The sequence below is a fragment of the Drosophila innubila genome, chromosome X (assembly GCF_004354385.1).
Source record: "Drosophila innubila isolate TH190305 chromosome X, UK_Dinn_1.0, whole genome shotgun sequence".
In the NCBI taxonomy this organism is placed as follows: Eukaryota; Metazoa; Arthropoda; class Insecta; order Diptera; family Drosophilidae; genus Drosophila; species Drosophila innubila.
This window is the reverse complement of record NC_047626.1, coordinates 15,560,466-15,586,124: the sequence shown is the minus strand read 5'-3', so window position 1 is coordinate 15,586,124 and position 25,659 is coordinate 15,560,466. Positions and strand designations below refer to the sequence as shown.

At 37.3% G+C, this 25,659-nt stretch overlaps 2 protein-coding genes and 1 non-coding gene across 7 annotated transcripts in view; all 3 read left to right on the top strand.

Moving 5' to 3' along the window:
* Window positions 1-9,203, top strand: part of LOC117794208 (myosin-2 heavy chain) — a 28,266-nt gene extending 19,063 nt beyond the window's left edge. For 2 of the 3 annotated variants that reach the window (XM_034634754.1, XM_034634756.1), the window contains 5 exons: window positions 819-3,670; window positions 5,121-5,284; window positions 5,351-5,554; window positions 8,140-8,421; window positions 8,489-9,203. In XM_034634754.1, coding sequence (XP_034490645.1) covers window positions 819-3,670; window positions 5,121-5,284; window positions 5,351-5,554; window positions 8,140-8,421; window positions 8,489-8,838 — 3,852 coding nt within the window. In that variant the 3' untranslated portion in view covers window positions 8,839-9,203. The remainder of the gene's footprint in view (window positions 1-818; window positions 3,671-5,120; window positions 5,285-5,350; window positions 5,555-8,139; window positions 8,422-8,488) is intronic. The other variant, XM_034634755.1, reaches the window with a different exon arrangement.
* A 1,584-nt stretch (window positions 9,204-10,787) lies between these two features.
* Window positions 10,788-10,860, top strand: Trnam-cau. Its single transcript has one exon. It is a non-coding gene; the product is annotated as a tRNA-Met (tRNA).
* A 2,564-nt stretch (window positions 10,861-13,424) lies between these two features.
* On the top strand, window positions 13,425-21,109 carry LOC117791465. 3 transcript variants are annotated; one of them, XM_034631229.1, is made up of 5 exons: window positions 13,425-13,589; window positions 17,911-18,289; window positions 18,355-18,481; window positions 19,120-20,451; window positions 20,544-21,109. In XM_034631229.1, exons 2-5 carry the CDS (start codon window positions 17,984-17,986, stop codon window positions 20,675-20,677), a joined length of 1,899 nt encoding a protein of 632 aa, XP_034487120.1. In that variant the 5' UTR covers window positions 13,425-13,589; window positions 17,911-17,983; the 3' UTR covers window positions 20,678-21,109. The 3 variants fall into 3 exon arrangements, with proteins under 3 accessions (XP_034487120.1, XP_034487129.1, XP_034487138.1); XM_034631238.1 differs by lacking the exon at window positions 13,425-13,589 and adding an exon at window positions 13,855-14,292; XM_034631247.1 differs by lacking the exon at window positions 13,425-13,589 and adding an exon at window positions 16,939-17,051.
* Window positions 21,110-25,659: the final 4,550 nt, after the last annotated feature.

Sequence of the window (25,659 nt, the reverse complement as noted above, 5' to 3'; positions counted from 1 at the left end):
TCGACTCGGCTCGGCTCTTTTATAAACTCATTAACGTGATCGTGTCTCACGCGGTTAAACCACCGATCAGCACCTGACACGCTTACAATGAGATGCTTCAAGTATCAGCTATGACTAAACTATAATTTCAATTTGGTGTTGAGGATGTCACAAGTCTAACATCTACCAATTCCCGGTACAGTTGTGCTTAATTTCAAATAGCTTCAAGTTGAGTCATTCAACTTTTGTGACACATTTTGTTAAAAATCTTAATAATTGTTATTACATAAAAATACACTTAAACTTCTCTTTACCAAATTTGTGTGAGATTAAAATTTATAGAATGTTAGGAAAATCAGCGGTATAAAGAAAAGTCATTAAGTTTATTAGAGGTGATTTTTATAAATTATTCACTTTTTTAAAATTGAAATTTAACTTGCCAGTAAAGAAATTAACTTGAATCGAATATTAAATTATATATCAAATGTGGTTCTTAATTCTTCAGTTTATATATGGATATTATTTTTATGCAATTTTTATAATGTATCATCGATGTACAAAATTATAGTTTTCTTTTAAACTACTCAACTTGTTGAACTTACAATTTCTTATACTTAGCAAGTTCAATTACTGTTTTTAGCTTTGTGGCCGATTGGAATTAACTTTCTAAACTTTAAAGGTAGCTTTGGCTTCCTTTTATATCTTAGAAAGAGCATCCTAAATTTGCTTATGTTTCATCCAATATTCTAAGTGATATAGGCTTTTAAAGTTAGCACTGGTTCCACTTTCCACTTTTTCTCTATCTCACCAGCATTTTGTATATTCTTTCTCTTCCACAGCAAGCAGGAGATGATCAGAATGTGGAGGATAGTTGGTGCTGGGAGCCTGCGGGTTCCGAGGCCACGGGCACAACAGTCAAAGGGACTACAGTGGAGCCAGGCATGGTGGACGTTGCACTTGTCAGTGAATCGGATGTGGCCAAGTTGAATGCGATAATTGCAAGTCTGGAGCAACAAAATGGAGAGCTGCGTAGTTCACTGGAGGAATTGGATGCACAGCATGAGCTGGCAATGCAGGATGTGCTCAGTCACAAGACGCAGTTGCAGACGCAGCTGACGGAGTTGAAGAATCTTCAGGCGGATCACCTGGTGGAGCATGAGCTGGCGATGGCCAGGCTGCAGGCGCAGCTGGTGGAGGAGCGGGAGCGACAACGAAGCGCCGCACAGGCACAGTTGGAGTTGGAGCAGCGGGTGGCGGAACAGGATAAGGAACTGCAGCGCAGTGTCCTGGAACTGGCTGAGATGCAGCAGCTGCTGGACAAACGAGGCGCCGACAATGGTGAGCTAATCGAGCGAGTGCGTCAGGCTGATGGGGAGCGAGAGAAACTGCAGCGGGAACTGGACGAGCTGGCGAAATTGGCCAAGGAGAAGAAAACATCCGAGTCATCGAACAGCTCATCGACCGGGAAGCACAGCGAGGATGAGTTCATTGTGGTGCGCAATGCGGATGCGGCTGGTTCCAGCTCCGATCCAGATCCAGATCCCGATGCGGATGTGGATGCCACCACTCCGCCCTCCAAGGAGAAACTGCGCGACAAACTCGTCTCGCTGGAGGCACACATTGCCGAGCTGAAGGCGGACAATCTAAAGCTGCAGGATGGAGAACTGGAGCGACAACTCTCCGGCAGTGTGCTCAACGAGCAGCTGTCCGAGCTGGAGAAGCGTCTGCGCATCAGCGAGAGCGAGAAGGAGCAACTGCAGCTGGAATTGCAGCGCAAGCTGCAACAGTTGATGCTCCAGAATCAGGAACTCAAGCTCAGCGCTGAAGCGGATCAGGAGACGCATGCCAATGATCTGGAGCAGCAACTGGGTGCACTGCGTGCAGAGAATAGTCAACTGCGTCAGGATCTGGATGCCAGCATTGCCCAGGCCAAGTTTCGTCAGGCCATTGCCGAGGAGAAGCAGGAGATCACGGATCTCGATCTGGATGTGGATGATCCCGCTGATAATGATCCGCACAAGCTGCGCTCCTTGTTGGAAGCTCTTCTCGCCGACAACTCGGAGCAGTCGCTGGAACGCACTCATCGTTTGCTGAACGAACGCTGGCAGCGATTGGACAGCACCGAGCAGAGATTGGTCGATCTGCAGGATCAGCAGTTGATCGCCGATCATGAGAAGAAGACCCTGGAGGCGGACATCTCGCAATATATTCTACAGTGCGATGAGCTGATGAAGAACAATGAGTTGCTGCTCAATGAGCTGGACAAGTTCAAGCGCAACAAGCTGGAGACCATCGAGGAGCATCACGAGGAGACCATTGCCCAGCTGGAATCACAGCTGGAGGAGGCCCAATCCCAACTCCAGCGTCAGCAACAACAATTACAGCAGTCAACGACAGCTGGCGAAAACAAGGAGCAACTGCAGCATATGGAACAACTGAGAGCAGAGCTTAAATACAAGGAGCTGAAATTGCTGGAGAGCACAGAACATAGCCTACAATTAATGACGCAGCTGGAAGAGCTCAAAGAGCAGCTAGAGCAACTTGAGCAGATGCCCGAGAAGAACTCCCAACTGGCTGAGCAGCTGGAGAAGCTGAAGGCAGCTAAAGCAGCTCAAGAGGAGCAGCTCCATCAGGTGACTGATCAATTGCAGTTCAAGGCACAACAGCTGGAGGAGATCGATGTCCAGCTGACAGAGCAAGCAAAGCAAATGAAGCAAATCTACCTGGAGCTGGAGGAGAAGACAAAGCAACTCCAGGAGAGCACACAAAATGGCGAGAAGCTAAACTCACAGCTGGAGCAGCTGAAGGCGCAACTGAAGCAGGCCAGGGAATCCGTCGAGCAGAGCAATCAGGTGGAGCAACTGACACAGCAATTGGAGCAGCTGCAAGCAGAACTGGAGCAATCAAGGGAACTCCACTCACAGCTAGAATCCAAGCAGAGGGAACTCCAGGACTCCAAAGAATTTAATAAGCAATTAAATTTAGAACTTGAGCAGCTGCAAGCACAATTGGAGAATCCCGAACACAGCAGACAATTGGAGCAACTGCAGCAGCAGTTGGAGCAGAAGGAGCAGCAACTATTAGAGCTGGAGGAGAAGCAGCTGCAGAGCGAGCAGTTGAAGTTGCAGCTGGAAGAGCTCAAGGAGCAACTGCAGCAGGCTACGAAATCCGCCGAACAGAGCACACAAATGGAGCTGCTGTCCAAGGAGGAGCAGCTGGAACAGCTCAAGGAAGCACTCACACAACTACAGCAGACACTCGACACGCTGACCAACGAGAAGCTGGAGCTGATCAAGGCGCTGCAGCAGAAGCATGCGGAGAATACACAATACTATGCGGAGATTCAACGATTGCAGCCGCTGGAGCAACAGCTGGCGGAGCAGCACAAGGAACGCGAGAAGCTCTGCGATCAGATTAATTTTCTCAAGGAGAAGTCCGACATACTCACCACAAATCTGCTGACGGAGCAAACGAATCAACGGCTACTGCAACAGCAGCAGGTCGAATCTCAGGAGCAACAGGTGAATGTGCAACGTGATCTGGAACGCTTGCGTGCCCATCTGCTCGAGATCGAGGAGCTGCACACCCAGGAAAGTGTCGAGTTGCAGCGTGAATTGGATGAATCACGTGCCAAGCAGACGGCTCTGCAACAGGAGGTATCCAAGTCCAGCACCGCTTACACCTCAGCCAGGTCAGTTGATTTTCAATTTGCCAGGCTACCGTTGTATATCAGCTGTAGGGTTGCCACCTACGCTAGTTCTTCGCCAGCTCCAAAGCTTTATATTGAAAGATTTCAAGAAGATTATGCACAAAACTACTGGAAACTTTTTTAATACTTTACATTTTGTTGGTAGAACTATGAACTATACTAGTGAAATATTTTTTATTTTCTATACTCAAAGTACTGTTTTTTTTTTTTTTTTTTTTTTTTTTTTTTAATATTTAAAGTCTCAAGCTCTTAAAATCTCTAAGATCTAGGTGTTTATAAAAATACAGACAGTGCTTAATCGACTCGATTGTTGATACAGGTCTAGAATATATACATATATATGCTCTATAAGCCTGGAACTGCCTCCTTTTGCAACCTTTTTGGCTATTTGCATTGGTTATAACATTAAGTAAACTTGTATAGCACTTTTTGTGATCTTTTTTTGCAATTATTCCAACGGTAGATATTGCTTTCTCAGGCCCTAAAGAGTTGACTACACTGATCAGATGCGTCAGCTGTTGCGACGCCATTTTGAAATGCAATTCGCCGCAAGTTACGCTGCCGATAAGCGATAAGGCGAGACAGCGAGACGAGACGATGTCTGTGTCTGTGTCTGGATATGCTAATTGCATTCGATATGCGATAGGCTTGGCATATTTTCGACCTGTTTCAAGCTAATGCGGTCATAAACATATCGATCATTATCGATCACAGCTGTTTAGACTGACGAAACGTGCTTTTGCTAAAATAGCAGTTGCCTTTTGCTAAAATATGTGCAAGCTGTTACTTTAAATTAATCAATGACAGAAATAAAATTTAAATCAATAGAGAAAAGCTTTTGAAAACTTGCATAATATTATAAAATTCAATAATTTCACTTAAATTCAGTTTTAATGGAATGAGAAAATTAAAATTAATTTAAAGTGAATTAATATTATGTTTAAAAAAATAAGTAATTTTTTTTGAAATTTTAACTAAATTTCTGGTAGCCAAATTTTTTTTATCAATAAAATTTTTGACGTTTTAAGAAAACATAGATATTTCCTTCAAAAGTTTTACAAAAAAATCTCTCATAAAATCTTAAGAAATTTACTGCCTACATTTAGGCGTTGATCTAAACTAAAAACAGCCATAAAAGCGATTGTATTTATTCGGCCTTGACGGGATTTAGTGGGGTGATTAAAAATGATAAAAGTAAACTTCTTTAATATTATTCATGTTTTAATTTTGAAGAAGTTTGTGTGCCATAATTAGTTGATCTGTTAGCTCTGAGATTCTGGTGTTTATGACTATATCTACTCGACTGTTGATGTGTACAGGGTATAAAAACATAATTTGCTTTTGATTTAGGCAATTTTGAAAGCACTGTAAAAGCCTGAACCTAAACTTGAGCTTAATTAACGCTTATGCTGTCCATGTCTTTTCTGCACAGCATTCGAGCCAATCAGCAGGCCGAGACGTTGCAGGCACAGCATGGTCTGCTCTTGCAACAACGCGACGAGCTGTTGGCCAAGTTGGGACAGTACGAGGATCGCGAGTTGAAGCAACAGGCGGCGTTGACCAATCTACAGTGCGCACTGGAACAGTTCCAGAATGGTGCGTATGCTCACTCTGACTCCCTCTCTTTAATAAATAGTTAAATAAGTCAAATGGCATATTTAGACAAGCAACATGACATTGAGACGGCCAAGCAACGAATGCGTCGAGAGTTGCAGGTGCAGCTGGAGGAGCAAATGTCGCTGCAACTTGAGATGGCTGCAATGCAGCAGCAATTGGCGGATGCCAATCAGGGATTACGGGCTGCGGCACGTCTCTCCGATCAGCTGGAAGCCGGACAGCAGACAATTGCCGTGCTGCGGGATGAAGGTGAGTGTTAACCGATTTATCGCCTGGTGGCCCATGGAATTTTGACTAACACGCAAAGTATCAAAAGTCGTTCGTGTATCTTAAAAAAAAAAAAACACATCACGTATATCTAAAAATATCAGCTATCAGCTACAAGTTACCGCCTAGCAATTATTAAATATTCAATTACCAATAACCTGTTACCCACGATTCACATCATGGTTTACCCAGCCTCAAAATAATAATATAATAATACCCTTGTTTAATATATACTTATCGATCACGCATAAAACACGCACCAAAGTTATATTTCAATGTTAATTGTTTTAAAGAGAATTTTGCAAGCATGGGTATGAGTGAGTGTGAGCGAAAGGGAGAGAGAGAGAGAAAGAACGTGAGAGAGATTGAGAGAAAGTAAGAGAAAGATGTCACTTCACCCGATTCCGAAAGGTAAATATCAGCTGGTAATTCTGGGAGCAATGCCAAATATGAAACACTCGGAATTTCAGTTGGTATCGACTTTTTTGAATTGCATTTTATCACCAAAAAAGCGCAAAAAAACCAAAAAAAAAAAAATAATAATAATAATAATAATGACGTTTGTACAACAATAAACAAACGTTAACACTATAAAAAGAAATTCGTAAGAACGCACCTACGGCATGTGGCAAATATTGGCTGTAAATTCTACTTAAGTTGGTCCTTATAGAGCAGGTAATAAGCATATCCACCCACTCGGCACACATAACCACAATCAGCAGCCCTCTACATTCCCCCTTTCGGGTCCGTCTGTTCGGCTTCTTCATATGAATAGGTGTGCGTGTGCGTGTGTGTGTGAGTGTGTGTACGTACATATGTGTATTATAATGCTGCACTAACTGAACAATCCAAGCACCTACACTGGCATCTCTGGAGTCAACAGCTAACAACTTTATTTATCCATATGCTGCTAAACACATACATGAATACACGCTACACACACACACACACACATACCCAGGCACACACACTTACAAAACTGTACAGTGTACACCCATATAAAGCAACCAAAATTATATTTAGCCTGCCTTATATGTTGTATTCTAAAAAAATGCTTTAATTTCTATTAATTTTGATTTGTAGCTTAGCTTCTTAGCATATGTATAATCCTTGTCTTGGATTCTGAGCAGCTTTGTTTAAATACCAAATGCACTTAAATACCAAATCGTTAAGAAATAAAAAAAACTTTTTTAACAAATTTATTGTTTTAATTATTAACTGCTTTTTAAAAGGCTTTAAATGCTTAGCACTTTTTTGGTATTTAACTTTACCATATTGGTATTTTTCTGGTATTTCTGCAAAGGCTCCATTTAAATGCACCTTGCTGTTAATTTTATGTGTTTCAATTATAATTTATTTACGTACTTTGTTGTTTGCCTGCCATTTTTGTTTATTAGTTTATTTACTATGATGTATTTACAAATATAATAATTGTTATTATTGTGAACCAATCTGTATGTATTTCTAATATTGCTTATAATTATTATTTAAATTATTATTTTATGTATGTACTTTAATTAATTTATCAGTTTTGAAACCCGTTTCGAAAGTTTTGAGCGTATGAAATGCCCGTAAACACCAGTACCGTTATATCGTAAAACCGTATATTCGTATATCCGTAATGCGTCACCGTAAAAGCCGTTAAACTAAAAAAAAAGAAACAAACATATAAACAATAGTTCCTATACATTGTTGTTAACTTATCTGCAGTATTGATTAATCTCAATTTGTAAATGTGAGCGATTTTTATGAATTTGACGCACTCACTTTGCAATTGGAGATTGCTCGAGATTGCAGCATATGCCACATTACATATACATATACATATACATATTGTATTCCTTATTATACACACTATATACTTATAATAATGTTTAATAATTTATTGCTCTCTGTTGTTGTTTGCCTGCTAGCTAAATTATTTGATTTCAATTGTTGTTTTTTTTTTTATTAGTTTCGCAATTTGATTTGAGTTTTTTTTTGTTTATTTATGATTTTGCGTTGTCTTCAATGGAAGTCAAATAGTTTCCCTTCTATTAGTTAGCTGATCGACTGACTGGATGACTGACTGACTGACTGACTGACTGACTGACCGACCGACTGACTGACTGACTGACTGAGTGACTATCAGATTGACCACAGAGGTTTGTGCAGCCGCATCTTAGCCACAAGCAGCCAGCCGTCGCATACCAACCGTAACCCGCAACAGCCGCAACCACCGCAACAAGCGCAACCACCGCATTTGCCACACCCATCGCATCAGCGTCTGTACGGTTGAGTATTACATCAGGTACTGGTGTGCCATTTAACCAACAACCAGTACTTATGTCATACTACGCCGTGCAGTAGGCGCACTAACCGCATGCCACGCCTACAAAAAAAACAAAAAAAAACAACAACGCCCAAAAAAACAGTGCACGTGAAGCGCGCGCGTGTCCGTAAAACATTTAAAGTTACCTCTTTGAACCTCTTTTTCCTGCTCGCCAAGATCAAAGAAGACAAAAAACAAGCGCTTTTTTTGCAGTCAATAACTAATGCTCTTTTCTGATATCATATCTTGCACACAGTGGACAGTCTGAAGGATGCCAATCTGAAGCTGGAGAAGAGTCTGAACAGCAGCGAGTCTAGTCAGACGGACAAGATTGACAAGAGTCTCATTAAGAGCTTGTTGATTGGTTATGTGGTTAGCGGTCATGCCGGTGATAAGCAGCAGGTTCTACGCATGATATCCTCCGTGCTGGACTTTAATGCCCAAGAGTCCGAAAAGGTCGGTCTCAACAAGCCCCAAAACAGTTGGCTTGGCAACATTCTAGGCGGCAGCAGTGGCGGCTCCTCTTCCCAAAGTTCAGGTAAGCAAGTATAGTGTTTAAAACGTGTGCAGCTCTCAAACTAATACTCCCTTTCTTGTTGCGGCAGGTAATGAGAATCTGTTGCAGGCATTTGTGCAATTTCTGGAGCAGGAATCACAGCCACAATCGTCGGCGCAATCGCGACCTGCGTTGCTGAGTATGGCCAAACAGGTGGAGGCAGCTCCAGCCACTGGTGCCACAGGAGCAACCCCAGGAGCAACAGCTGTGGCAACAGCAGCAGCTGCGGGAGGGGCAGCTGGAGCAGCAACTGGCAGCAACATGCAGCAGACCGCGTTGCATGCCACAGCAGCGACGCCCCCAACGCCGCCGATGCAGTCGCTGCTCATGAGCAGCAATGAATTTGCTCCGACACGCAATTCCAGCTCGATATTAAAGGATATTCTCAACGACTCCTGATTGTTGTAGAATGTCCTGGCAGTGTGTTTGTTTGTGTGTTTGCCTGTCTAATTACATCTTTTTTTTTGTTTCAATTAAAGTTAATTCATATTAAATTTAATAATTGTGCAATTTAAGACCCCAAAATGCGTATCGTTTATCCCATTCGAGCATTCTTTAAGGCTAACTATAACCCCCTCAAATAATGTAACCCCTCCTGAATGTATGTATGTGCTACGCAAGCGCAACTGTAAATATGTAATATGCAATATAATAATATCATCGTAAAGGACACCGAACGGTTTTTGGTGTCCCGATATGCGATCGATGCGCCTTAGTAGCAGCAAATGAAAATAAATAAAAACAATAATATATTATGTAAACTTCAAAAAAACATGTTATCTTTATGAACTATTAATTTTGGAAGCTTAATAGGCATGAGATCAAGAAGTAAGTTATGACAGTTTGAAGTTGGTCAGACCGCGGATTTAAACATTTTACAAGTCCAAATTTTTGTTCAATTTCACATGATTTGTAACAAAAAAATGAAAGGTCTCAGAATCAAGTTTAAAGTATTTTTTTATACTAATTACGATATAAGGAGTTGATTAGAAGTGAAAACTTGAGATTTAAAATTTTGAATTTTCGAATTTTTAAAGGGGGGACCCTTAGCATCGAAATCATTATCTAGTAGAATCTAGAGGAAAATATTTTTTTTTAAGAATTTAATTAAATTTGAATGCAGAATGAATTAAGAGGCCAAATCGTGATCAAAATGGCATTCCGCTTGAAAATCGGCTCAGTTTTAATCAAGTTATGACATATTAAAGTTGGCCATACTGCGGATTTAACAATTTTACAAGTCCAAATTTTTGTTCAATTTCACATGATTTTTTACATAAATATGAAAGGTCTCAGAATCAAGTTAAAAGTGTTGTTTTATACTAATTACGATATAAGGAGTTGATTAAAAGTGAAAACTTGAGATTTAAAATTTTGAATTTTTAAAATTTCAAAGGGGGGACCCTTAGCATCGAAATCGAACCTTGGTCGAAAATAATTAAATTTTCTAAATGAACAAAATTTGAATACAGAATGAATTTAGAGGCCAAATCATGATCAAAATGACATTCCGTTTGAAAATCTATTCAGTTTTGATTAAGTTATGACAGTTGGAAGTTGAACAACTCTTTGACCTAGCAATTTTACCACAACCGAACCGGTAGAAACGTTTCCGTATTCGGTTCTTGACAGAGTATTTTCATTCGGTTACGGTTTCAGTTCCGGTACTAAAAATGAAAAGGTTATTTTCCTGGTACAAACTGTAATCATAAATTCACTTTGTATTTAAATTGGTTTAATTCTGACCAATCTTTGCGTGTATGGGCTTTTGGTTGGTTTTTGGGTTACACCCCTGGTAAAAGTTAGTTTTGGTTTGTGTCTTTACTAGTTCTGGGACTCGACTTTGGTATGGGTCTGCGCTATGTGATGTACATGCAAAGGAATATTGCACAGTGGATCGAATACGATTAAATATGATCAAATTGTTTGAAGGCTTTATATACAAAATTATGTCAGCATTCCATAAGATTATTCTAACAGAACCTTTGCCTCTGTGTCCTGATTAGAATTGATGCATACTATTATTACCAATTTGGCTTTTACTATCTATTCAATCACATTGAACTGAGTATAGCATACTTTTAGGATAATCAAAAAATACAGCGAGTCCGGAACCAAGTGAAAAACTCTTACCTTTATCCTGCTACAAAAAAAGCTTCTATGGAATTTATTATGCTGTGACACTTGAAACGATTTTGATATGATAAGCATTTAAGAAATAAAACAAAAACCAATTATTTTTAGCACCATACAAGAGTAAAAAATGCATGTCAGCTTGTGGATATTTTCATAGTTGGAGATAAGAAAAGAATCCTTATGTTCATAATTTTGTTGTTCAGCGTCATAAGGCCTCGGTGGCGCAGTTGGCAGCGCGTAAGTCTCATAATCTTAAGGTCGTGAGTTCGAGCCTCACCCGGGGCAGGTAATTTTTTTTTTTTCTATTTTGCAACTTTTTTTTGTAAGATAGTCAAATGAAGTAGCATGTTTTATACCTCATTGACAACTCCTTATGTGTTCGGCCGGGTGCATACAAAATAGTTGGATCTAATGAAGAGGTGCACAGATAGGGCCTTCGAGTTTACCTTTCTATTCAGTATCATCAAATATACCTACAAAGTATAGTAGTTTGACTGTGTTATTTATTTCAATTTGTCTTGCATTTTATCGTAAAATTATCAGCATTATCGCGCATATGCAACTGAATCAGATTGGAATTAAATTCCTGGACTTTGAGTCACCCCACAGCCAATCACACGGAGGCTATATACAACTAAAATACGTGCCTTTTAAAGTGACGCGACGACTGTTAATATAGCGTGACATTCATTAACAGAACAAGCTTCTTAATATAACATACTCGTAACTAAAAACATTTTTAAATGAAAGTTAATATTTTGATTAAGAATAATGAAGATAAAGTTTGTAAATTTTTTCGAAACTCAATCATCGCCTGATCAACTTCCAATTTTATCTTTAAGAACACTACGTTAATTAATACATTATTGAAAAAGTGAGTTCAATGTACAATCGTAAATAGTATATATATTTATTCAACAACCATTTTTTATCAGCCTTCTTTTTACCTTGGTAATTACTAATTTTGGGGGCAGGTCTTAGCTGCTATATGTGTGTATGCTTATATTCGGTATACCTTACTATATCATAGAAATATATTTTATTATGCCCCACATTTATTAGGCCCCATTTCGGAATGAAAGACACACCCACCTCGCACTTTGCTCCACAGCTCAAGGCCCAATGCGAAAGCGTAATTAATAATTTTGCTTATCAAAAAACAATTGTAAATTGAAACCATTACGGCTTGTTCAAAGGTCCGAAGTGGAATGTTTTTTTGGCCAATAACTGAAGAAGCCGCTTAATTTACAAGATAAGTTAGTTGCGACTCACATTGACACAATGAAAATCAGACAAACAATTTTAAAATACATAATCATTTAGTAAGCCAGACAAGCTCAAACAATGAATAACATGTGCATATATAATGATAATGCCGAAATAATGATACAGATTAGAAAGGTGACAGCAGAAACAGCAGAAACAAGCTGTCAAAAGTTTTTTTAAGTTTTAAGTTTTTATTTTCAAAAAGACGAAATTATTTTAAAGGATGTAAAAACTTCAGTTATTCTTGAATTAATTTATTATAAACATTATTATTTAGTTTAAATTAAAAATGGTTGAAATGTATTCCCATTATTGAGAATAATATACACACAATAACTGGAAGAAAATGATTTTTAAATGCAGTTTCTATTAATAAAGATATGTAAAGCTCAAGAGCATAATATCATAGATTTGCTTGCACTACAATAAGCTCTAAAGTTTGGCCTGCTAAGATCGCAATAACAATCAGTTTATAATGTAATGCAAATGGCAACAGCCACCAAACATTATATACCTAAAGATCATAGATAAAGACACAAATCCATATGTTCACACATATAATTATACATAGATATGCTTCAACATAAATATATGTATGTATGTGTAGTGTGCTCATTTGCATAAAAGCTATACCCTTGACAATGGATGCGTTCACAAAGATAACTTTGGGCTATTTGCCAGATACGAGAGACGCACAGTGACATGTGAGCAATTTGCACGGTAAGCAAAATATAAATAAAAATAGCTTTGAAATCTATAATAAAATAACTAAGTAACAATTTTATGAAATCTTACAACAATAAATAAGTGTTAAATGCTAAACACTTTTAAAGGTAAATGTAATGTTTATAACAATACTTTTTTTCAGCTTATTAAAATATCATTACTTTCAATTGTGTTTTAATTTAAGAAAATAATGCTTAAATCTTATTTTGTAGCTAAATGTTTTATAAAGTTGGCTTAGTCTGTTGGATTTACAAATGAATCTGAAGACACTGTGGCCCATGAGCAAATCAAATTGTAATCGGTATTTCTAACGTAATGTATTTATGAATATGAATTTAGGTAGTACATGTTTATGTCCATATGAGACTGAATTTGTGTGAGTGTGTTTTTACTGATAATCACTTCCCGCTCCGAAGCTAGCAATACCAGCAATAAATACAGCAGAAGCGCAAAAATTCTTATCAGACAAAATGTTATAATACATATAAACATATGTATATATATAAATATATATATGTGCATGCAAATTGATGTTGATTCTGTGTGTTTTTTAAACAGTCGAGCCCAAAAAGCTAATGCCGAATATTAAGAAGAGGCGAGGCGGTAAAACCTAAGACCAAAATACCACAACTACATGCGTAAAAGCGAAAGTAAATGAATGAGAATGGCGTTGTATACATGTGTCAAATAAATAGCACAGCACACACACACACACACACGCACACGCATGTAGGTAAAGAGAGAGAGAGAGAGAGTGAGAGAGAGAGGTATATTTATGTACATATGAGCGCCCTTGTGTGTATGTCTTTGTGTTTCGGTGTTTAATACTATAATTCACAAATTTGTTCAGCTCAGTTCGCGCTGGAGAACGTTACGGAAAAGTCGTCTTCTGTTGTTTTACATTTTTTTTTTTTGTTACGTTAACACAACTCAGCGACGCACTGAATAACAACACCAACAACAAAATTTAACTAAAAACTAAAAAAACAACAACAGAAAGCATTCGAAAACAAAAATAAAACGTATGCCGGCTAAGTGTGTGACGTGAAAAGTTCATGTATTTCTAAGAGTTAAGCATTAATTAACTTGTTGTTGGCTAACCTTTTGGGCCAGGCTAAGACACGTGTCTGTCTGCAAGATCCTGTCGACCAACAATACTTGCATATATTCGGGTATATATGTATGTACTACATATATTTATATGTATGTATGTATGTATATTGTGATTCATGTAGCATGTGGTTGGTTACATGGCCAAGCAATTATAGGTATTATCGGTGCAGACCTCAGGTGTCGTCGTTATCAGTCATCAATCAAAGTCCTCAACTGATTTAACTTTTGACATTGCGTTCGCGCACGCGCATTCCAACAACACCTTGTTGCCAGTCAGCCTCTCCCTCTCTCTCTCTCTCTCTGTCTCGGACTCTGCCTGTCAGTCTGTCCGAATTGCCCGCCATTTGCTAATTGCTAGTGTTTGAGTTTACAGTGGCCAACATAAAGCAAGCACCGCCTGCCGCGTGCTGTAAAACACTTTTATTAGCATAATTCACTAGTGTTGCGGTTTTATTGTGCAAATACAGTGTTTATACCCTGTAAATAACCTTCAGAGTGTGTACAATATACTTGTGTTTATCTATGTAACACATGTATGTATATCGGAAGTCAACTGTAACCATATAAAGTTTATAGGCAATTGACTTAATCTTTCAGAATCAATAAATTGTGGTATGTACATAGTTTGGTTTTATTTGAATAACACCGTGGCTAACTTTTAATTTTATAGTAAATGTTGTGGTATTTGGCTTACTTATTTATTTGCTTACTAATATTGTTTCCTTGAAATTGTACAATATTCGAATGATAAATAACAAAGATATTCTACAGAATAAACAGGGTACTTTTTATTCGAGTACTCTAAGCATAGGTTTTTTTTGTTTATTCTTCTTTATAGCGCTTTAGTAAAAGCCTCATATAAATTAGAGCCTCTAGCACAAATGTTTGTTCTTAACTCTGTTGTTATACAGTTAATCAGCTCAACAGTATTCTAAGTTCATAAATAATAAGGTTGGTTTGGGACTTTGAAGTCTACAAATTTTCCCACATGCACATTTACTACTGTTTTGTCATTCTCTGATGATTTGTGATGGCATTCAATTGATAATATATTAGGCGTATACGTTATGTATCATATATAGGAAATTAAAAATTAAGATGAATTTCAAACTCATCTCAATAGATTCTCAAGGGTTAGAAATTCTTTTAAACATATTGTTCATTTGTGTTTTTTATACAATTTAAATAAGTTTGCGGAAGTATGGTTTTTTTTTTCTTTAATAAACTGATTGAATGGTAAATCGATGCGGAGTTTATATCGTTTTGGTCACCTTGAAATTGACGGTACCGGGTGTAAGTGTAAGACTACCCATGGATATCGTCACCTAACCACGTGCTTTTTGATTGATTACTTTGACAAGGTTTCTGGTTCAGTATGACAGTAACCGTTCTGAGCTGATTCGTCTTATCAGGAGACCATGGTCTGACAACAATAACTGCAATATTTTGCTCATTACATTAAAAACATCGAATAAATTATTACTGTCACAGTGTTACATTTTAGTATATCCTTTATAATGTATATATAAATAATATTGTCTGATTGAAAAACCTCTGTCTTATGTAGGTGTTTTTTTTAGATAAAAAAAAAATATTTAAAGTTATGTTTGGATTCAGATTTGTTTGAAATGCCTGTCTGAATATACCAATTGTTTATTGCAAATAGCTTAATAAACAATGAAAATATTCGAGAAACTATTTGTATACCCTTACTGATTCATACATTCATACATTTCATTTTATTAAGTTTATTATATGAGGGTTAAGGTTCATCAAACTGTGATAAAGTATTTAAGCTGCTGTGAGAATTGTTTTGTAGAGGAATGAATGAAAACCGCTTATGCAGTGAAACAAATATTTTTATTCAATTTTGCATTCTCTTATGCTTACTTATGTCACCCACTGTTGCATCAGTTAAAAGCTTGTTTAATTTCTTATAACGTTATTTGAGTTGCAAAATAATTGTAGTTACAATAACAGCAAAAATTGAATAAGCGACCTTCACTAACTGACAAAATGCTGCATTATAATTATAATATTGCATGAACAACCGGACAAGGGGACAAACGGGCAATATAAACACGATTCCCGGGGCTCGAAGCTCGGGTGTTGGGTATCCGAAGAGAGCGAACTCGGAAGTGTTTAGCTTATAATCTGTGTAATGCCTCCCGATAGTTGGTACGGTCAGTTTATCTGCGATTGTGGAACTATTAACAGCACAAGTTGCCGCGTACAATTAAAAATCCAAACATTGATTTGAATGCAGGCTCAGATATATGTACGAGTATATCTAGATCTTCGTAAAATTCAGATTTTCGTAAAATCTAGATCTTCGTAAAATACTGTGTTCGATTAGAAAACTTTCCGTAAGTCGTTCGATCGATTTCTTGTCGCGCTCGCGATCGTGTTCGCTGTCGTCAGTCCCGTCTCATTGGGAGATATCGTTGGAGCTTTATAAGTAGACTGTTACGCAGGCTGCCAAAGTGGAAATGTTTGGCTTATCAGCGCGTGCCATTTTCAGTGTTCGGTTGTCAGTTGTTGTACGCGTTTGTTCGGTTTTATGACGAGTCATACGAAGATATCTTTGACTCGATATCGCCCCCATTTGGTGTCGGCACATGCATTTATGAGTTCAGGCCACTTGGTCACCGCTTTTATGATGCACTCGATCGGAGGACTCAAAGTCTCAAGACCCAATGTGAGCAGCTTTATTTGTGGATCACCAAACTCGATACAAATTCCAACCCAAAAAATCGCAACTTGGCGTCTACAACACGGCGATAACAACGAGAATAACAGCGAATTGCCGTTTATTTTGTTTTATACATTTTTTATTATGGTATTTTTTTTCGGGTTATTTATATAATGGGTGTTACTTTTGCGGTCGTCACGTTTTCACCCCAAAAGAAAAAAAAAATAACAGGAATTCAATTAAGTTAAAAAAAAAAAAAAATGAGAGCAGTCGAAATATCATTTGTGGTCAGTTCAATCAGTGACAACGTCGAGTTCGGTTGGATCGTTGAGGCCTGATCCCAAGTTCTGTTAATAATCTGACAATTAATTAAAAGTTCACAAGTAATACAGTTAATATAGTTATGCAACAGTTATGAAAAAAATTAGTATCGCAAAGTAATTAACTAACACGATTAAAAAATCAACATTAATGTGACGATTAGATCTGATAGTAAAACTTATAATAATTATTTACTTTTAATGAAATAAATATAGTATAAACTCACACATATGTGAACTAATCTTATCTGTGCACATTCAAGAAATTAACAAACATTCCGAAGAAAAAACTTAAAGTTAATTAAAAGAACATTGTGTTTGGGATCGTATCTATGAAAGTTGAAGGGCCCTCTGGTTTGGTAACGTCAAATGGGGTCCACAAAATCTGCACTGCACTTACGGTATCAATTTATATAGTGAAAATCGTTGGATAAATTTACTTTGAGACTCATGTGGTGTTAAAACAATTGCAACAGATTTCTATGTCTCAGTTTTTATTAATTGAAACACTCTTTGAGCTGTCTTCAATCTGACCACTTGATTTCATCATTTTTTGAAATAATTAGTTTGCGGGTGAAGTATTTCATTATGTATTATATATCGGATTATTTTACTATGCAATTTCCTAGACCTGGGAACGATCACAATAAAATTCTTGATCTTAGATCTAATTTCTCTCTAATTTCAACATTCTCTAAGCTTTCATAAATTATATACATATATATAGTTGCAAAAGTAATGATTAGTTGAAAACAAATAATTGTATCATATATAATTGGATCGGAATTAGAATATGTTCATTTTAACATTTCAGTGACAGGGGCACGATTGCAACAGATCTCAGTTGTCGTCAACTACAAGCTTTCTATAGTATATTCTGAATATATCTCTGTATAATAGAAGTTACATCATTGATGAAACAACAATTGAGTATATTTATTTATTTTATATATAGTATTTATGTATATGCGGTGGCAATATCGAGGCGAGACAGTCCCAATGATATGCATAATTTGTTAATGATTTTAGTTGTGCTACTTTTCGACCTATGGCTATGGTCTATGCGATCTGTTAGACACAGAGTTATTAAGTCGCGCCTAAATGGCGCCAAATACTCTTATGCGAGGCTTGCTAATAGTTAAATATAGATTTGAAGTTTGGTGCATTCGCCTCATACAATTAATTGTAAATCTTATGCTATTCATCTTTATGTTGCAGACACAGAGAATACCTACTCTACACCAAAGATCAGTGACCACCCAGTGATGCAAGAATAAAGTTAGTAGTTAAGATGACTGGTAACAACATTGGAGTCATCAGTGGCCCGGGCAGCAACAACAACAATATCAACAACAACAATAACAGTAGCGCCCTACGACTGAATGTGCCCAAGGAGCAGACCGAGGAGCAGAGCCAACAACAATCAAAATATGATGAACAACCATCCAAGCAGATAACAACAACAATTACAACAAAGACAACACATTCTCATTCCACAAAGAAGAAACGTCGGGACAAAAGCGATCTGGGAGATGATTTTGTGGCGCCCGATGGAGGTTGGGGTTGGGTTGTGGCCGTTGCCAGTGGCCTTAATATTGTAAGTATTCGAATCGATCATTTGAGGATCACTTATTGATCCATATCCACGTTGTTCCATTGCAGCTGGTGACGTTCGCATTGGCCCAACAGTTTGGCATTATCTTTCGTGGACGAATGGAGATGCTCGGCATCAGCACCTCCCAGCTGACCACCATTATAAACACACAGATTGCCGTCTCCGCCTTTACGGGTGAGTCAAGGAATGAGTTTCTTAGCGATCTTCCGCGTGAAAACTTATCAAATCAATTCGGGACATGTATCGAATTCTTTCCTTTTTAGAATTTTAACTGATCTAGCTTTCTAAAAATTTTTAAGAAAATATCTTTAACAGAGTAAAAGTATTGTTGTTGAATGTTGCAAATTTTACTTTAAAATTAATTTGAATTTCTTTATTAATTTGTCAATTTCAATTTTTTAATATTTCAATGAATTTGATTTAAAAGTGAAATTCAGAAAATAGGAGTTTTAATTCCCACGTTGCAATCAGCTTTAAATTTTAAACTTTTAGAATAATTTGTCAGAAATATTAATTTCAAAGTGAAATTTAGATGTTTTTTTTTTGTCGAAAAATAACTGGGTTCGAACCCTGCCATGTTAAAATAAATCTGTAACTTACCTGTTCTGTTTATTCTTGAAATGACGCAAAAAATGCTTAAAGTAGCATGTAGCGTGCTCATAATAATTATAATAATAATAACCGTGTCAAAAAAAAAGAAAAAAAAATGGTTTTAAGCGATTTTCGAATTCGGAATGTCCCCAGCTTGAGCTGACTATTACAAAAATCGTTCTGCTGAAATTCTGTTTAATGTTTTGTTCATCCATCGACAGGTCTTCTCAATGGTCCACTGTTCCGTAGATATACGTATCGTGTGGTGGCATTGGTGGGTTCGGTCCTCACCTTTGTGGGTCTCTTCTGGATGGTGTTTGCGGACACGTTCACACTGTATCTGCTCAGCTTCTCGATCTTTTATGGCTTCGGACGGGGTCTGACAACATCGGCCTCCTCGCTGGCAGTCAACACGTACTTCAAGGTGAAGCGACGCACGGCGACGGCTTATCAGTTTGGCGTTGCCGGCATGGGACCCATTGTCTGTCCCTTCTTTGCCACTTATATGCTGCAGTGCTTCGGTGTCCAGGGCACCACGATGCTGTTTGCCGGCGCCTCGTTGCATACGATCGCCTGTTCGTTGGTCTATCAGCCGGTTAAGTGGCATGTGAAGAAGCGGGACAAGGATGCTGAGGCGCTGCAGCCGGCAAAGACGCAGGCACATTTGGAGGATGAGGACGATGACATTATCAAGCATGTGGTGGAGCCAGAGACACCAGTGTTGCCACGAGCCAACGACGGCTGGTTCGGATCACGTGCCTCACTCAACAGCAGCGGTACAAGGAATCGTGTCAACACCTGGGACAAGCAACAACAATCGAATGAGAATGGACATTTCGAGTTGAAGCGATTAAATAGCCGAGGCTCCACTGGACGCCAGCAGCGCAGCATCTCGCTTAGCCACAGCATCAAGGAGGAGCCCAACGATCATGGGGAAGTGGTGTACGAGTTTGTGAAGGAGCTGGATCAACAGCAACCGCCGAAGTCGGCAACTCAGCTAACGGAAAAGGAGCAACAGCAGCTGGAGGATGAGATGGAGCAGCAGCGTCGCAAGAAGTTGCCATTCTACAAGAAGATCGCCATTTTCTTTGATCTCGATTTGTTGAAGGACATCACGTATGTGAATCTTGCCGTTGGCATCACATTGATCAACTTTGTGGAGATCAATTTTGCCATCCTAACGCCGTATATTCTCCATGATCTGGGCTTTGACAACGATCAGACAGCGTCTGCCATGTCGCTGTTGGGATTCTTTGATCTGATCATTCGATTCGCCATACCGTTCATCACGGGCAAATTCAGTTTTAGTAATCGCACCTTCTTTGTCATCGGAATATTGGGCATGTGCATCGGTCGTGTATTCCTCTCGATGACCACCAGTTTTAATGTGATGATTGCCATCTTTCTATGGCTGGGATTGAACAAGGCCTTTCGTACCGTTTTCTGGTCCCTGATTATACCCAGTCATGTGCCGCTGAAGCGTTTGCCTGCTGCCGCTGGACTTCAGCTGCTGATGTCGGGCACATTCTCGATGGCCTTTGGTCCTTTGATTGGTGAGTAATCTGTAGCATGTCTGTGCACGTCATGTCGCGCTACTAATCAGACAAAAAAAAAACGAATATTCCCAATCGAATTTATCTCGCAGGTCTAATCAGAGATAATACCAGCTACTCATTCACCCTCAACTGTCTCAATGCTCTGTGCATCACGGCCATTGCGCTGTGGTATCTGGAGGACTGCATCCGAGCCCGTCGTGCCAAATCCCCGGGCCTCAAGTGAGCCTTCAAGTACTGATATTGACGATTGCCTGCCTTCCTGCCTGCTCACCTCAAACTCCAACTCCAACTCTAACTCCACAATCACATCCAACTCCAACACCTACTCCTTCCCATCCCACGTAATGTGTAGTTTAGCAAAGCTTTCTGTTTGTTGTTGTTGATTTATTATTATTATTATTATTATTATTATTATGAGGGATGCCACAGAAGGCGAAACTCCAAACTCCATACTTTTTAGCGAGATTTCCAGTTGCTTTCCTATTCTGTGGCACACCTGTATATAAACTTATATATAAATAATGTTTTTTTTTTTTTGAGCACGTTTATCATTCGTGTACATGTTGTATATACTTATGTATAATTGAATGTAGCAAATTAATTTTAATAATTATAATAACTGTTAATAATATGCGTAAGATGTCCAATTTGAAGATCTAACGAGTATTTGATTCTCTACTAACTGTTGACTCGTGCCCCAATCAATTTTCATTTGATTTGTATACAGCGGCATTTCAATTTATTTAGCACCCTACATTAAGTGGGGTTGTTGCGACCATACCATCAAGTTGGCAGTTGGGATAGCTTGATACGTTTTCCAAACAGAAGGTTGAAATTTTGTAATTGCGGACTTCTTTTTACGTAAATATGTGGATTATGTGGTGCTGTTAGTATTTAAATAATACTAAGTTTTTGCTAAAAACGAATTAAAGAAGCTTTTAAACAGTCTGGAATTCCAAAAATACTAAGACTGAAGGAATAGAGAAAATATGTGAAATCTATTTTCGAAATAAATCTAGTTATTGAGTATTTTAATAATGCTACTACAAAATATACTAACAATAATTTAGTGGAACTGCGTTATAGGCTGGAACAGGTTGGTGAGCATGGGGGTTATTAATTTAAATAAAAGATTTTTAACAATCAATTTGAAAATGTTTGTAATAATGTGGTACCATTAAAAAATGGAATTGTTTTCAATTTATATTAAAGGGGTTTGAAAACTATACAACAGATATTTTGACGTAAAATGTATAGAAATCAATGTCAAATTTGAATTAATCTATTTTATAAAATTTAAGAAGACATTGAAAAACCGGCCCTAAGACTTTCTAAGCTTAAACATTTTTTCATAGCGATTTTTTGTGCTATTAATTAAATATTTGGGAATACAAAAAAAAAACAAAATAATTTTCACTAAAACTTTACTTTTTTGAAAAATGCTTGCAAACAAATAACTGAACAATGACAAATGTTAAAAAGGAAGGCGAGTATATCTAGTCTTCGACTTGAGCATTAATTGGCTCTATCGCGCCTTGAAAATGTCAAGTCATGCCGGCAGCTCATCATTGAGCGATGTGTCATGCAATTGCCGGTAATTGGATAGCGTGGCGGGCATTGCCGCAACTTACTGACAAAGTTGTGAAATACGTGCTGTCTGTGCGAATGTGTGTGAGCAGCCAAGAGCCCAGCATATATATGTATGTATATATAAAATGTATATTACAAATACTAGCCCTTTTGACTGGCTTAAATTTGACTGATTAATGAAGAGCCTTACTCTTACTCTACCCCAGCTGGTCAACTGATCTTGGTTTGGCCAATAAACCGGTTATTGGGTTGTTCGTTCGCTCGTTGTTGTCAGGTTGTCTGGTTGTCTGGTTGTCATTTACCGCCTGAACTCGGTCAATAAACTAACCGCAGATATGAGCATCCTCCACTGCGTAGACGACGCTGAGTGGAAAAAAGTGGCAGTTAAATTAAGAATTTGCATAAAATCGTTAAAGAATTGAAAATGCCAACTAAGGATACCATTTGCAAGTAAGCCCCAATAGGTCGTATACCTAATCGACATAGGTAACAACCAGACATCGAATAAACATTGAAATACGAGTTAATGACATTGCCATATACTTGCATTTAATAAGTGCGTTTTAATAGTTCAACAAAAGTTTAAAGACGACTTTATTTAATTCAATCCACTACAAATTGACAAAACTCAAAAATTCAGCTAGAGTACTTGTACATACTTAATGCAATACCACAAATAATATTCTTGAAATATTTCACTTGCTATGAGTCAGGTAGAAAGTCCCGAATAATGACTTTTGAATATGCCACAATTTGACGCATTACAATGAATATGTTTAAAAAAAAAGCAGTGAGCTCTTAATTGTAAATATTTGCGTGTATGATTATTCCAACGGCTTTATAAAAAAATATTTGTCCTATCTTTATGGCTCATTTGGGACTTGACTGAATCTCGTTTAGTGACTCGCCTAAATTAACGTGCAAATATTTGTTTTGTGGCAAATGAGAGCTGCTACCGTTGAAATTCTGGACTTTGCCCTTCCTCTAATGGCTTGAGTTCTATTTCTTGGATTTCTAATGCTATGTCCTTATGTAAGTAAGCATTTATTTGCACTTTTGATTGAAATTGATTGCCCTTATCAAAGCCATGGTAAATTAAATGAGTAATTAATGGCTGTAGTCGGCATAATGATACCCTAATGCCGCGATTGATGGTGAGCGGCTAATAAATTTTATGTTTATTTTCCCAATAGCCATGTATCTAAAAATTTAAAATAGTAATTATATTAAAAGTTAAAGCCTATTATTTAGTGCAAGTTCTCTGCGAAAATTGTTTCTGCATTATTTGAAGATTTCAATCTGCAAGTTGCAAAGAAATTTCAGTTCACATGGCAGCTGACTTTGATCGAGCCTTAAACATTGAGGGTAGTCCCGAAAAATCTAATAAAATTATTTTTCTTCTATCCTGAGTATCCAGATTTAGAAAATCAACAAATTTCAGGACAATTCATAACAAAATCTTTTAATTAAAGGCAAAGATCGGACTATTTTCTAATAGTGAAAGCAGATACTATATATATTATTTTAAGTACAGGGTAGAGCCTGTACATTTTTAAACATATATTTAAAACTATCTAAACAATAAACTAAATATAAATATAACAAGTGCTTGTAATTTTTTTTTTTTAAATACAAATTCATGGTATTATTATAAGTTCAAGATTATAAAATCAGTTATTATGTATTTAATATTTTTATATAATTTCTATCAAAACAGAATAAAAGAACAATAAAAGGCTTATTCTGGTCAGCTATTTGACGACTTCCAAGACGATATAATTATAAATTATGACGCTCGAACGATGTTTTCCGTACTATAAAATATTCCATTTAAATATATACATATTCAAATACATATATGCAAACATGTTTACGTGTCAGTGCAAATTAGATACATCAAAGCAGCTTAAAACAAATAAAACGCGTGCACTGCTACAGATACAGATAATAAGCAAACCTTAGGCTTTGATACTTGAACTCTAAGTACGAGAGTCATATTAAAAATAACTAGTAAAAAAGTGAGAAATCTCTAGTCGTGAGGTTACGTACCCTAATACCCTATGTACGTTGTATCATCAGTATTACCTACTTCTACCTGAGTAAAAATATATCTTCAATATTATCTGAGTGTATTTGTATTGAAACAATTTTTGGCTTCTGACTGCATCTGCTTAAATCCATTAAAAAATCGAAAAAAAAAAAAATTGAAAATTAATTATCGGATGTTTATCGGTCGCTATAAAGTATTTCAAGCATTTCTAAGCTTACTTATACATACAGTATATGGATACCATCCTACATAAAGATTAAATATTTTTAAAAATGTTGGTAGTTTGCAGCCTTGATTATTTAGATTTCTGTCTTTTCGTCTTATCAATGAAGTATACCCTATTTAAGTTCTCATTGGTACAGGGAAGAAAAAGATAAGGAATCAAAAATAGTCAAAAAACATTACAAGCATAATACTTTGTATCTCAATCCACTATCAATAATCATTATTGCGGTAATTTGCACAAAATACATATACAGGGCTATATGTGGCACCCCTGATAATTTACTTTATCATTATGATACTAAAGTGTGATTCATAATAAATAAATGAAGCGTATTATTTTTGGAAATGGATGTACTATACTGATAACAAACATATGTAGATAACTCTAAAGCTGACTTGAAAACTTTGATGACCACCCTCGATCTAGATGACGAGTGAGTGAAACTTATTATTATTTAAAATTTTGAATTCTCATGGTGAATAATAATATGTATAGCTTCCCAAACACAATATTTGTATGTATTCATTTTGCGATAATTGCACACTATATCCGCATTTGTACAAACGTACACACATACGTGAATCTAAACTATACTATACTATTAAAAAGCTTGTATTTCATTGTAGACAGGCATTATATATTTTAATACAATAATTATCTTCTTTTATGTGCTTTGTAATTGACTTTATGACGCGACAAAACCACCTGTTACCACCGAGGGCGCCACCATAGCAGAGAAAGGGAAGTACAAAAGACAGTGAGAGAGGTTGAAGAGGGGGAGCGCTAATGACGCGAAGTCATCAATCAATGCATGCCCTGAGTGTAGGTACATACATATATCTATCTACTATCAGAGAATGGAAACTGATTCAAAATTATTGTTAGTTTATTAACAAAATTATATTACTGCGTTGCGTCACTTTCTGATTATGAATATACATATGTATATCAATTGATTAGAATGCGACATTCATTCAATAATTTTTCTTCAATTGAAATTGAGAAACTAAACTAATCTGAGTTAAACATCTGTATGTCTATTGAAATTGCTAGTTACAGTTAATTATCCATCAATCTTTTGGTTTATTTATCTACCTGATTTTATCTATGATTTGTGTTGTGTGTGTGGCCGCCGATGGCAGCAGTTGGTCACAGTATTAACTCAAAGATTTCGACAGACGGTCGTCAGTGTTAAAATCAAAGTGCCGCTTTCCGCCCGTCGACCGAACGTCCGTCCAACCGAACAGCCTTAACATTGATAGTTTCAACGTCAGAATGTTAATGCATGCATGTATAGTACACATATGAATGTCTGTTGTTGTTGTTGTTGGTACTGCTG

Coding starts and splice junctions, on each gene's coding strand:
- LOC117791465 (XM_034631229.1), top strand. CDS start 17,984: ATGACTGGTAACAACATTGGAGTCATCAGTGGCCCGGGCAGCAACAAC. Junction 18,482..19,119: donor TGCCGTCTCCGCCTTTACGG/GTGAGTCAAGGA, acceptor ATCCATCGACAG/GTCTTCTCAATGGTCCACTG. Junction 20,452..20,543: donor GGCCTTTGGTCCTTTGATTG/GTGAGTAATCTG, acceptor TTTATCTCGCAG/GTCTAATCAGAGATAATACC.